This window comes from Aotus nancymaae, unplaced genomic scaffold, assembly GCF_030222135.1.
Source record: "Aotus nancymaae isolate 86718 unplaced genomic scaffold, 86718_ANA_hifiasm-v0.15.2.pri h1tg000002l, whole genome shotgun sequence".
NCBI lineage: Eukaryota > Metazoa > Chordata > Mammalia > Primates > Aotidae > Aotus > Aotus nancymaae.
Genome location: NW_026988413.1, coordinates 54,395,628 through 54,410,179, shown reverse-complemented (window position 1 = coordinate 54,410,179; position 14,552 = coordinate 54,395,628). Strand labels below are relative to the sequence as shown.

Below are 14,552 nucleotides of genomic sequence, written 5' to 3'. Positions count from 1 at the left end.
TCATTAGCTACATGTCATGGCTAGTAGTTTCACTTCTTTCAATTTAGAATGCTTATGTTTCATTTTACATACAATTTGGCAAGCAAAAGCTACTACTACTAAGCCTAAAGTAAAGGAAAATAATCTGCTTCTAAGTAATTTGACATAAACCAAAATAAAAAAAAAAAGGTTTATTCAGTAGGCTCTTTCATTTAAAGGAAAATCCATCAGGTTCCTCTGTGGCTACTGGCTAAAATTTTAAAATAATGTGGTAAAACTGAACACCTAACAGTTTTGACTTCAAAGGAGAAAATAAGGACAATTTTAAGACCATGGCTTTATAGCAGAACTTAGAAGGTCATACATTATTTATTATGGATATTACAGCAAATACTCATATTTTTTAAAAGCCATCTAATCATAGTGATGCACCTTGTTTAATGAGATCCATTGATGTTGCCAATTTTATTACTGAATTATTTATTTTTACATCTGAAAATAGGCCATAGAATCACCCCTCCTAATTTTAAGATGTTTGTAATAGGACTCATAAATCATATTTGAATTTGAACTTTAAGAGCATAAGAAAAGCTTCCATTGGCAAAAAGCTCAATAAATACTATAATGGAATAATGTACATAAATAGCACATACTTACCAGTTCTCGTGGACCATATGGCTCACAGAAGGTGACAGCATTGCCATGCATAATTGCACCACACTGTTCTCCAGTCTCACAGTTGTTACACTCAACCCTGCAGGAACACAGAACACATCTCCAGTCTGAGAACTAAGTAGCACAGGTGGTTTACTGCTCAGGTAAGAAAAGATGTAATAGTTATTGTTACTCAGCTCAAATCACCATTTCAAGGAAAGTAGGGGTATTTTGTACTATGAAAAGGTTAAGAAGACCTGGAACCAGAAAGACTTGAATATAAATCTCAATTCTTTCAGTTACTTATAGTGGTGGGCAAGTTACTCAACCTTTCAAAGTTTCAGTTTCCTCACCTGTAAGATGAGGATAACAATACTGACCTAAATCTCACATAGTTATTGTGAGGATGAAATGAGAGATTATAGTTAAAACACAGAGTACAGAACCAATGTCATAGTAGGCATTTAATGAAAGAAGATATTATAATCAATAATTATATATATAATATACATGTCCAATACAAGGATGCTCTCAAGTATTAAGTACAAGCAGAGTGGCCAGGCGCGGAGGCTCACACCTGTAGTCCCAGCACTTTGGGAGGTCAAGGTGGGCAGATCACGAGGTCGGGAGATTGACACCATCCTGGCTTACACGATAAAACCCAGTCTCTACTAAAAACACAAAAAATTAGCTGGGGATAGTGGTGTGTGCCTGTAGTCCCAGCTACTCGGGAGGCTGAAGCAGGAGAATCGCTTGAACCTGGGAGGTGGAGGTTGCAGTGAGCAGAGATCACGCCACTGGACTCCAACCTGCTGACAGAGAACGACTGTCTCAAAAAAAAAAAAAAAAGGCAGAGTAATATCCACTTATATAAAAACTTGTATCTCTGAAATTAAAAAGATGTTTTATACATTTTAAACATTTTTCTTTGAAGTTATGGTTAATAAACTTGTATCTCTGAAATTAAAAAGATGTTCTGTACATTTTAAACATTTTTTTTGGAGTTATGGTTAGTGTAAATGTTTAAAATGAATGTCCTCAAACAAATCTGCATGTATATATTTCACAGTGCTAAAAATAATGAAATCAGATTGTATTTAATCCACATATTAGTATGATATACACACAAATTCTAATTCAAGCTAATTTTGGATACTGAGCTATTATGCTAACCTTGCAAACAATGTAATTAGCTGCTATCTTTATTACTATAAAATGAAGTGGTTATTAAAATCTTAGGACAGGATCTCAAAAATAAATTTATTCATATCTCTGTCTAGTAGAGATTGAAGATATGCGTATTCTGGATTTGACCTTGTCTATTTACAGTAACATTTACAATTTTCTGCATTTTGACATTTCAACCTACAATCATTACATTCCTAACATGTAGAAAGAGTTATGTTTCCCCTGTCTGAACCTCAAACCGCATGAGAGCTGTATTTCATGCAGAAAGAACATTTTCAAAGACTTTCACATTCCAGGTGCCAAAGACTGCAGAAAGGGCACTATGCCCTTTGTTTAGGAGATTATTGTATTATGTCTTTTCAGCCGTTTGTTAATTTTAGAGAAAAGGAGTAGGAACTCCCATCCAAACAGGAAGAAGACAAAGTGTGGAAGGAGCCCATAAAACCAAGAGGCAGAAACACTCTAAGTCAAAACTTGGCAAAGAAATGAAACTACTTCCTATATGTTTACCGCGTGGATTAAATGATATTATTTTAATCTTTGAGCTGTGTTATCACACAAAAGATCAACAGTGGCAAGTGTTTTTAATATATTTTAGTAAAAAACATTAAAATTTTTGATGCAGAATTTGAAATATTAGTATATCATAGCATCACAAGTCTTAGGAGGTCCAAATCTTCCCTTGGTTACTGTGAAGAAAGATTCTAATAAAATGTCCTTGACATTAGAAGAGACACAGCAGTAGCTTCATAAGGACAACAAACCTGTCACTTGTTCATCATTTATGGCATGTTCCTTTGGGGCACATCGCATTCCAGAAATCTTTTTTGAATGAATAAATGAATATAAGACAACTTTATAAATACAACCATTTTAAAAGTCTGGGGTCTAAAGGACTTAGAATAGTGCCTGGCACATAGTAAGTACATGAGGTAAATGTTAGCTGTGATTATTGATATGAATTTCTACCATTTCATCTACTCCAAAACTTTATTTTAGGGTTTTTTCTCCCCTTAGAGACTGTATTATGCAAACAACATATTACTACTTTTCTAATATTTTAAACTGATTGTGACTGTAACAAAAGTACAGTGAAGTAGCACAAAATTTGTAGTAGGCTTCTTACTTTAGTGAGAGATGAAGATTATCTGGCTTCCAAGTCATTGTGAAATGGCCTAAGAGAAACATCAACTTTGACAGAGAAAAAAGTAAAAGGAACTTCAAACCTCACAATGGCTATCTGCCATTTGTCTCCAGTGACTCTAGACTAAAACTGTCATTGCTGATGTGAAATTTGAGGCCTGCTGTTTAAACTTTTATAGCAATCATGTTGCATGTAAATACTGCTCAGCAGTTTCCAAATCAACTATATATCAAGAAAGTATCTATCTATAATACATGAATTACAGGCCCCCTCCTTCCATAGTTTTGCTTCAACAGAATTCAGGTAGAAACTGGATAACCGTATGAAAGTGATGGCTGACAGCCTGGAATTAGAGAACCAGTAACTAGATGACAGATGTTTGATGTCCTTGGGGAATCACTTCTATGTCGTGGAATAGCTGGGGTTAAAAAACAATAAACACAAGAGAAAAGAAAACAGATGCAGCTATTCTTCCCACTGAACTCAACAACCCTGTAGACTCTTCTCTTCTTTATTGTGCTTTGTATCTCCAGAAATGTTTAATAAATTTAAAAAGGCATTGGTAAACCCACTGAAGAAACTAAAAGATATATGATTATCAGATATTACCCACTATGTGGCTGTTGCCTCCAGAAACAATGGCTTCACCAAAGACTGATGGGAAAAATCTGTCAGATTTTTGCCAAGGTTTTTAAAATGTCCTTTACTTGAGTTTCTCACAGTCTGACTGGGTTTGCCAACACAATTTATTTTAATTTACCCTGAATGGCCATCTCTCTAGGAGGTCAAATCCAACCCTCTCTTACATGCCAGTGATGTTATTTATTCATCCATCATTTATTAATTCATCCTTTTATTTAACAAACTTAGGTTGAGGGCTCATAGGCACTGAGCTAAGCTTTAGTGATACAAGGACCAATCAAACACATGTCGTTTTCTTCTAGGAGCTTATGTTTCAAATGGAAAGGCAGAGAAGTAAACAGTTATGATAGAGGCTGTCATTGCAATGATAGCTATTTATTGCATTCTATGATGTATCAGATACTCTAATCTCTCTCTAAGACAAGTTACCAGTGTCTTACTTTACTAATAAGAAAAATTTAGCTTCAGAGACGTTAGGCATTTGCTCAAGGTCTCACAGTTGTGAAGTTGCAAATTGAACCTAGAGTTTGTAATTTGGACCTAGAACTTACTAACTCCAATACCCGTGACACTTGTCATTGCTCTTCACTCATAACAGGAACACACACTAGTTGTGAAGGTACCTAACGCAGAGATTGGGGAAGTAAGAGAAAGCTTCCAAAGGAGATGGTCCCAAAACTGGTCCTGAATGAGAAATAGGAGTTACTCAAGCAAGGGAGAAAGATGAGAGTGTGATAGGGCATATGGAATGCAGAAACTATGACATACAGCTGAACTGTTAGTTCAATGGGTCAGTATGACCGGAGCCATATTGGTTCATGCAGAAAGGCAGCAAAGGGTGCAGCTAGAAAGTGGCAACCAGCTCACAAAGGTTTCACGCACTGTTTACTAAGTGATAAGTGCTGATAGAAGCTCTACAAACAATGCCCCAATTAATTGATACAAAATCCTCTCCTATTTTTTATCTCCACTTAGATGATGCTAGAACTGAGATTTAGAAACATTAAATTATTGTCCAAGGTTATGCAGCTAGTTAATTGCAGAATTGGGAGACAAACTAATTATTTTGTTTCCAAAGTCATGAGGCAAATCCAACGTTTAGAAAAATTACTACAGCAAATGATGGGCTGGAGGTAGAAAAGAGTGGGGGCTACTAGTAATATAACTCAAGTAAGATACAATAGTGCCTTGAAATAAGGTGGGGATGGAGCAAAGTGGACACACTCTACTGCTCTCTAAAAACCTAACGTTAGCCACATTTGTCATTTTCCACTTCTAATGGCTGTATTAAAAAGAAACGAATTAACTTCAACGTTTTATTTAACTTAATATATTCAAATTATATTTTCACATGTAAGTAATATAAAAATTATTAATCACTGTTTACATTTTAAAATACTGTCTTCAAATTGTGGAGTGTGGCCAGGTGCCGTGGTTCACACCTGTAATCCTAGCACTTTGGGAGGCCAAGGTGGGCACATCACGAGGTCAAGAGATCGAGACCATCCTGGCCAACATGGTGAAACCCCATCTCTACTAAAAATACAAAAATTATCTGGGCATAGTGGTGCACGCCTGTAGTCCCAGTTACTCAGGAGGCTGAGGCAGGAGAATTGCTTGAACCCAGGAGACGGAGGTTTCAGTGAGCCGAGATCACGCCGCTGCACTCCAGCCTGGTGCCTGGTACCTGGTGCCTGGCACCTGGCGACAGAATGAGACCCTGTCTCAAAAAAAAGAATAGAAAAAGAAAAAAAAATTGTGGAGTGTGTTCTATATTTACAGCACATCTCGATTCAGACTAGTCACATTTCAGGTGCTCCACAGCCATACATGACTAGTGACTACCATGTTGGATAATACAACTCTAGAGAATTAGAGGGCTTAGAAACTGCCTGCTTTGACATGAACAAACATGAAACTCGGAGATAATCAGCTGAACTTTCAGAGAAAGGAGATTGGGACTGATATGACAGTTTAGGATCTAGTTGAAATCATGGGAGTGTGTATCTTTAGGCGTCTGGGGAGAAGGGAAGATATACAAAGTAAGAAGAGAAAAGGTCCAAGAATGAATTCCTGGAAAACAATCAGACTGCCCATGGTCTGGTTTCTGGAAAGCTCTAACCATCATCATCATCCTTCGGTGTGTATCAATCCAAGTGTATCTCCATTTACTTCTCCATGATTATTGGTGGTGGGGTTCATTTCTATGCATGTTCTTAACCAATCTGTGCTGCCCATTAAGGTGATCTTCCTAATATTTTTTTCTATCATTAACGTTTTGTACAACTACACGTATGAATGTCATTATGATACAGGGAAAGAGAAATCATAATTTCATGATAAACACAATGGTCCTGGTGGAGACCAGGTAAGACAGTACAGAGAGCAACTGGTGGTCATGGCTTCCAAGAAGAGAATAGTGATCCATGTCAGAAAGACCAGGTGAATTTTAAAAACCTACAGATATAAATAAACATACGAAGTCCAAGAAAACAAATTCCTGGCTCACCCCAGAATTTGAAACAATACTTAAATGCCTAAGTGCTCTTTCAGTCTTATCCTCCTCACTTTCTCAGAATGCCTCTGTCTCTAATAATTTAACTTGGTTGAGTGGAGTTAGGTATTTAACCCCCAAAAATATTCCCTATGAAGATCACAAGTAATCTGAAATGCTATTCCTCCTTTATGGAAAAGTTCTGTGAGTTCCTAAGAACTAGGATTCTATCTGCTGGATAATGAGTGGTTCAATTTTCTTTAGGCTCAGTGCAAACAAAAATAAAAATAAAAAATGCTGTTGTTTATTGCCAACATGTAAATCTGTAACCTCAGTTAAATGTTCTCTACTTTCTCATTTTCTCAGGAATATGTTGGGCTTTATGAAGTTAGGTAACATATTCTTCAGAGATTTGTAGGAAGAAGGAAGTTTTCAATAATCCCAGTTAAAAAGACTTTTGTTGTTTAATTTGAAAAAGGAATGTAACCTCCCAGCCTAAGGATTAGAAATGAATTGCTTCTCTGCTTAACAGTAAAAGCAATACTAAATGTTTCTCTAATCTAAGAACACTTTTCCCCTTTTATATTTCCCAATATGAAAAAGAAAACATAGGAATATGACAAGTACCTTGGCACATTATATAGATTATCCATATCAAAAATATACTTTGACATGAGCAACATGATTAAAAGATATTTTAAGGGAAATACGAGCAATCCTCAAAAACCATTAAAAGCTTGAACTTATTAAACCTTTTCTGAACTAATTTATCACATGCTTAGGTTCCACATGAATACTGGAGTTTACAGATCATCAAGTTAGAGGGGACCTGAAATATCAGTGCATCTCATCACTCCCTCACGATGATGAAGCAGGACTTGAATTCAGGTTGCCTGATTTCTTGTCCAGTATTGTTCCCACTCTGCTTAATGCAGCCAGTGAGGGAAAAAATTCCAATTCTATAAAAACAATGTGTATTTCAAGGAATGTTTGTCATTTTTATTGTGAACATTTATTTTGAAAATTTACGGCTGGGCGTGGTGGCTCACACCTGTAATCTCAGCACTCTGGGAGGCCGAGGCAGGCGAATCACCTGGGGTCAGGAGTTCAAGACCAGCCTGGCCAACATGGTGAAACCCTGTCTTAAAAAAAAAAAAGAAAAGAAAATTTACAATAACTTTTCTTAAAAATTGTTTTTTTCATTTCTAGGATAAATATTTCTTTTGTTTTGCTGATAAAAATGTACAAAAAGTAGAGAGATGAATGGACTTCATCGAAAAACGTTGATTGGACTGAAGTATATGACAATCAAATTCAGTACCCCTTTGGCTACATATATCCTTAGATAATTCATCACGATCTATTTTATATGCATACTCTCTTTTTTTTTTTTAGTAACAAAAACATAAAAGAATCAGTAAATATAAACACTGTTACTTGCTGACCAAAAAAACTAGGATCAAACCACAAACATAAAAGAAAAAGAAATGCTTTGAACCAGGGTTTTGTCTTCCACTGTAACAAGCTCCTTGGCAGACTGCAAGATTGTTATTTTGGTATTAGTTCTCTATTTTTTGTTATTTATTATTCGGGTAGCTGTTTTTGCCATGGGACAAAGAATTACATGTGATGGTACTTTTGAGCAGTACAGAGTATAGTTCTTGAGATATAATTGGGCTTTTAAATCATGATTTTTAAATTATTAGGCATGAAGATATGCTCACCCACTAATTCATCGGGCACAGAGGAGGATAAAGTGAAAGGTCCCTGTAGTCTGGGGTCTGCACATAGCAGTGACTCAGAAGGACTCTCAGGATGCAGGAAAGAGGAGGATGAATGAGAAAATTGAGCTCCTTTGCACAACCAGAGATTTATGAATCGTTGTTGGTGACATAATCCTGATAACAATAAATAAATAACTGAAATATTATTTTCTCAAGAGCAGTCTAATGGCATGACTCATTCTTTTTAGATCACAACGAAATCACTCAGTCTTTAGTCAAGCACTCTGCTGAAGCAAGTTAGTCACCTGGAGACTCACTGACAATCAGTTATCATCAAATTCTCATTTGAGATACATGTCATTTGTCCCCAAGACCGAGGACATCATATTATCTCTCCATAATGTATTGCCTCTGAAGGGGTCAGTGTCTGAAGATCAGCTCCACCAGAAGCAATTTGGCATTCTATAAATGCCTGCATTTCTCAGCCGCATTCACCAGCACTTCTGAATGGAGATATTAAGATAATTTTAACTTTTGTTCTCATTATTTAAAGGTTCCTTAAAACTGAGAAAAGAAAAGGAAAGTTCCTTGTAATTTCCTGACCCAAAGATAATGTGTCTGAACCCCCAGGTACGGATCACACTGCCGTTGCTAACAAGAATATGAGGTGTGAGCTTGCAAAGCCAGGCCAGAACAAAGACTGGTGAATTCACCAAAGTAAATGAGACCTTGTCGACCATTTGGCATCTGGGCTGTCAGCTGACTTATTCCGAGACACTAGAACTCTTTGTACCTTCCATTCAAACTTCCACAACCAAATACTCAACTTCTGACCATATTTTACTATAGAGATAATGTTTTATAATGAGGAAGGCATGACCATTATACTTGTAAGCAATTTACATGATCATTTTCAAGAAATCAAAGATCAAGCTTAATTTAAAAAAATCCTATTCTCTTTGTAAATGTGGAATCTTTTTAGAGAAACAGCAAGGAAAGTTCATTGTATAAGACTGAGAATAATACTGCCTTCAACTATGTCGTGTCTTTTTTCTAAGGAGCTAACACATACTGTAAATGTGAAAATGACAAACTCCATTTATAGCTCATTCTTTCTCATTACTTTTCACTGAGAAAGGTAAGATAACTCTTCTTATTTCACCAGGGACTAAAAAATTTGATCTGTTCTTCATTAACAGGTACAAATGACAAACGTTATTTGGGTTAAAAATAACACCTCTAAAATCTTACTACTGCACACAATATTCTGACCTCCTACTATGGTAAATTCCACTACGTGCTGCTTGAAGAAATATTTTCTTACTTGTTTCAAACGTGCTTGACATTTTATTCCTTTGAGTGATCTCTTGTTTTTGCCACCTAAACCAGAATTTAAAAAGGAAGTAATAAGCCTCTAGATTCACACCTTATTTTATTAGTTGAACATCCCCTGGTTAACCTTTCTGTTGTAGATGAAGCTTTTCGCTGAAGCAATTACATCATGATAGGAAAAGAGGGGAATGACGGGAAGGAAGTTAGAGAAGAAAGTTAGAGGAAAGTTTTGTAATAAGAGAAAAAAGTCATTAACAAAAGAGAAGAAAAGTAAAAGAGTAGAAAGCAGTGAAGAATCAAGAGGGAGGGGGTTGGAGAAAAAGTAGAGAAAGATTCACGTATGACCAGAAGAGTGAACCGTTAAACTCCAAATATCAAATTATAATTCCAAACCAGAACATGCACAGATATACTAGAGGTTCTGGCAAGGGTATATCATCAGAGAAAATATTTATTGTGTCTGATTTTTTTTCCATCTATTCACCATCTTCTGTAGCCACTTGCTCTTGAGAAAATGAAAGGTTTATTATGCTCCCTTTCACCAGCACCCTCTTTCCGGCTTACTGCCCAAGGGCATGTTGGACACTGAGCAAAGTGGAGATACTTTTATCCAATTTATTTCTCAGTTGTTTGTTCATCAGTCTTACTTCTTTCTGATTACCTAGAAACTCCACTTACATTGTGGTTGTCACCCTTGGCTACTAAATGGAGAAGTCCTCTTTGTTTTTTATTATTTATGGCATGGGGGTTGTCCGAGATACTAATGAACTATAAAGTGGTTTTACTGCTTGCTTGACTTCTTTTCATTTATGGGCTAGGCTATTATTAAATAAAACTCCAGCTAGTATAATTCACCCCTCATTTAAAATCTCAGTATTTTTATATTCGTTGTTCAGACAATTATTTTTCTCAAAGGAATGTTAGTAAGCCAAATCACCAATCTTTTTCCTTATTTCATACTAATTGCTCCAACAAATTAGTATTTTCAAGAAGATACCAGATGCAGCAGAGTCTGTGATCTCTATTTTCCCCATCCTGTAATACTGTCATTTACATATAAAAATGGAAATGTTCTAGTCTTTTCTTGATTCTAGCAATCCAATGCAATGCCAACCATGGCTTTAGCTTCCTTTGCTGTAAATTGTGGGCCTTTCTGTATCATTACCCAACTGATGGAGGTCTTCCTGTACCACAGGATCTGAAACAACTTTATATGTGGCTTTCTTGATGTTTTTGGCATCAAAACCCAGTCATCTAAGATGCTCTTTCTGTGGAGTAACTCTTGTTCTTCCCTGATCTCTGCTGAGTAGGGCATCTTTGCTATTACTATTGTTCTATCATTGTGCTGGAGGGGAAACATCTGTTGTCATCTAGTTGACATTTATCATTGTGTTTTTTAATAGTTCCATATTTCCCACTAGAACATCAGAGCCTGGTGATATTAGAGCCCTGGATACCTTCTGTGATCTTCAGAAAACAAGCATGAAAAGGATAACTTAAGTAAAACAAAGATCCTCTCTGACTTTGTAATTGCTTGGAGGGTAAAGACACTTCTCAAGAAAACTAGAATCCATTCATGTTTCAGTTCCTTTGCAGTCTCTCTTCCTCTGTCTCAAGTTATGAATGAGAAATATCTCCTATGTCTTATTTTTTCTCATTGTCTTTTTTATTCTTATTGAAATTTTTGCCAAGGAAAATTTACACATAGTGGGATACACAGATCTATGTAACCCACACCCCTCAAAATACACAACATGATCATCACACCAGAGAGACTGGGGACCAGAGGTGCATCCTCATGCTACCTTCTGCCTTTGCACTAATAAGACACCTGAAACTAAGCTCAAAATCAAGAAACAATAGAAGAGGACAAGCTACAGTTGACTGAAATTAAGTTTCCACTAACGTGGTAGGAGGAGGACAATATAAAGAAATTAGGTTTGGTTATCGAAGAATAAAGAAAGTTTTATTTCTCTGATACTCAAGTTTGTGGACAGAATTCATAACTGCTACACTTGTGTAAGCATAAATGATCTCCAGAAGGACTCACAGAAACTATTACCCAATAGCTGTTGACTCTGGAGAAAGAATATGTCTAGTGTGGGAAGGAGGCTTATTTTTTACTACTTATATTTTTGGATTATTTGAACTTTTTACCATGTAAAATTTTAAATTTTAAAATCATTTCAAATATTTAAACTTAATACAAAGTATATTCAATATTGAGTTGACATTAAAAATTTTCTTATTTCTATTCCAACTGCCATCAAAACCTCTGAAGAGTAACTTAGCTGTTACCTTCATTCATAATCACATTATTTTATGTTCCTTTTTTTTTATGTACAGTCACTGGTACATGAGATAAACTTGGATATTAAAGAATGATGTGAAATGGAATGAAAAGTTGACTTCATTAGGTGAAGTTAATGGAATATACATTGTGAGTGTTTTAACTTTTAAACTGACCTATGTCTCCAATATTGTACAGATGTAATTAGTTTTTTAATTTCTCTTTTGCTTAGCTGTAAGTAGTATAGAGTAAATAATTTATACAAAGCTTTTAGAATCCCAGGGGAGAAATATGCTTATATAAGTAGCACATTTTTTCTTCTGAGATAAATTATTTGGTGGTATATTGAGTTACGAGAATTTGGCTAAACACAGCATACCCAGGCACTTTGCTTCTATCTGGTGATGTGTGGCAATGGCATAGGGACCGTGTTGGTCACAGGATTCTCTCCTCTACATTGCCACAAAGCTGCACTGGGTTTCTGATTCTTCTCTGGGGTAAAGAGAATCAAAGACATTATTATAAGGGACACAACTCATGTGACAAAACATGTAGCAAGAAAACAGAAGCTTTAGGAGAGTTAAACTGCCTTATCAGGTTCCAAAACAAAGTGGGGCTTTTTACTCTATTGGAAATATTTCATGAGGATATCTGATTTTACCAGATGCTTGTTTCTGACTTTAGGAAGTTCACATTGACTTCTAAGGGGATCAAGACATCTAACATCTTCTTTTTCCCTCCTTTATGAAGGAGGGAATGCTGTAACGCTATTTTCATCAATATATATTCCACATATTTTATAATATAAATACATTTAATTTGGCACTTGTTTTTTTATGAAAATTCATAATAAAGGAAGACTTGGGGACTTAGCTTAAGATTAGTTAAATATTAATGTTTTGATCACGTCTGGGCTTAGAAGAAGACAAACAGTCCAATGTACAAATACATCAAAAAAAAAGAAAAGGAGGATGGGAGAGAAAGGGTGGGTGAGGCGGCGTAAAAGTGGGACAGAGAAAGAGAAGAGAGAGGAGAGGGAAAGAGAGAAGAAAGGGAGAGAAAGGGAAGGAAAAAGACAGGGAGGGAGGGAAAGAGAAAGGAAGGGAGAGAGGGAACTGATATGTATTGAACATCTCCAATACACCAGACCTCTTCATACTGAAACTTTGAAACAATGCTGCAAGAAATATTTGCCTACTTTTACTGCACAGAGCTAGAGCTCAGAGAGGTAAAGCAGCTTTTTGCTTTTCTCAGGGTATCCAGCTGTCAAGGGGCTTGGTCAAGAGTCAAACCAGAATAGTCTGATATCAGGGCCTCTGCCACCTTTTGTTTAACACAACAGTCATCTCTTAAATAATGGGAGTTTCACGGTTCCCTACTCTCATCTTTTTTTTTTAATCTTAAAGAGGCTAAATGAAGGAGACTGTGAGCAATAACAGATAAGATAAAATTACTCCGAAGCATATTTGATAAAAGACAGAAGGACTTGGCTTTTAAAGATAAAAGGATTTTTTTTAAAGTAGGAAAAAAACTTAGTTTTTTTTTTTTTGTTTTTTTTTTAAGGTAGGAAAACCCATAGCTTAAGTAAAAGAGACATAAAATCCATAACTTTGGTCAAGAAAGCATCTATCAGATAAGTCATGAAAATGGGTGAAGAAAAATCAATCACATTTTATTGATTTAAAAAACAACAGAATTTACATCACATAACAGTCACATTTTGTATTTGTCAAGAAAACTCACTGAAGAAAATGAATCAGCTTGACAGAAATGAATCTTCCCTGAAAGAAACAAATCATTCGATAACATCTGTATTAATGGAATATAAAAAGGCAAAATATCAGGAGAAGTAAAAAACTTTTCCTGGGTAAAAGTGGTACTTAGAAAGGTTTTTATTGGCCTCTTATTAATAAAGATTTTCAATTTATTTTAAGGAAAATTATATAGGGAAGCAGAGTTCAATGGATAAACTGTTTCTTTAAATGGCATATAAATTATAAGACTTTATGACTAGACTTTCTGGCTAGCCTGATAATATTTTTTTCTATATTTATACTATACAGATTTATATTTCTTTCTAGAAAAGAAATAAAAGTTTCTTGTGTAATATTGAAGGCTCAACACTCTACTTACATGTCATCTTCAACTCTCAGGTCAACTTTCTCCAAGAAACTCCCACCAGAGTCATCTCTCCTTTCTTTGAAACCCCTCTAGTATGTTATCTGTTCCCCTTTGTCACATTTAAGGATTGCTATCTTGTATTACAAGCTTTTAAAAATGTGGTTTTAGTGTCTTCTCTACTAAACCATTTGTTACTTGAGAGAATCATACCTCTTTTTAATTTACTATAAAAATAAAATGATTATTGTTCAATATTTGTTAAAAAGTGAAAATAAAACAGAAGTAAATATCATATGCTGACATTCAAGGATAAAATGATTATTTTCTTTTTAGTCTTGAGTGTTGTATTGCTTGAATTTAGTTTACATTAGAACTTCTAATTTATCTTGAACTCTTCTGTCCAAACAAAAAACATTCAGTATGACAGAAAATTCAAATTCAGATATTGTTCCATATTATGCAGATTGATTTTTATTGTAACTCTGGGTCAATAGACCCATTTTCAAAGTGAGCAAAAATGTGACAAACTGCCAACAAATTCAGGCATTCATTTATGTATTAGACAAGTTTTTAATGAGTGAGTTTTGGTTCATTTTCTATTTGTCCTCAAAAATCCCACAGTTAAACAGCTTTTGAAGGACAGACTGGAGTATACATAATAAGTTGAACCAATAATTTAGAAATTATTTGGAAGTATGAGTCAAATCATTTGTCATTTCAGATAAACCATTTCCCATCTTTCACTTGGCATAAATGAAATTATTAGACATATTATAGCATATAAAGATACTGTAAAACTGAAAAAAAAATCTAACCACACCCATGGCTTTGAGGAGCACCTGGATTCAGTTCTTAAAGAAGTCAAGTAATAGGCATTATATGCAGTCTACATTAAGCCTATTTCCACAGTTTAACAAGTCTCACTGATACCTTAGCACTAAAGATCAATTTAATTTTAAGTAACTGCTCCTTAAGGGAGCAGTC

General features: G+C 35.3%; 1 protein-coding gene across 4 annotated transcripts in view; it reads right to left on the bottom strand.

Annotated features, from left to right (window-relative positions):
* The window catches only part of RELN (reelin), a 527,812-nt gene that overhangs the window by 271,198 nt on the left and 242,062 nt on the right, over positions 1-14,552 (bottom strand). For all 4 annotated transcript variants that reach the window (XM_021673084.2, XM_021673089.2, XM_064374717.1 and 1 more), the window contains exon 7: positions 637-733. In XM_021673084.2, the coding sequence (XP_021528759.2) occupies positions 637-733 (97 nt within the window). The remainder of the gene's footprint in view (positions 1-636; positions 734-14,552) is intronic.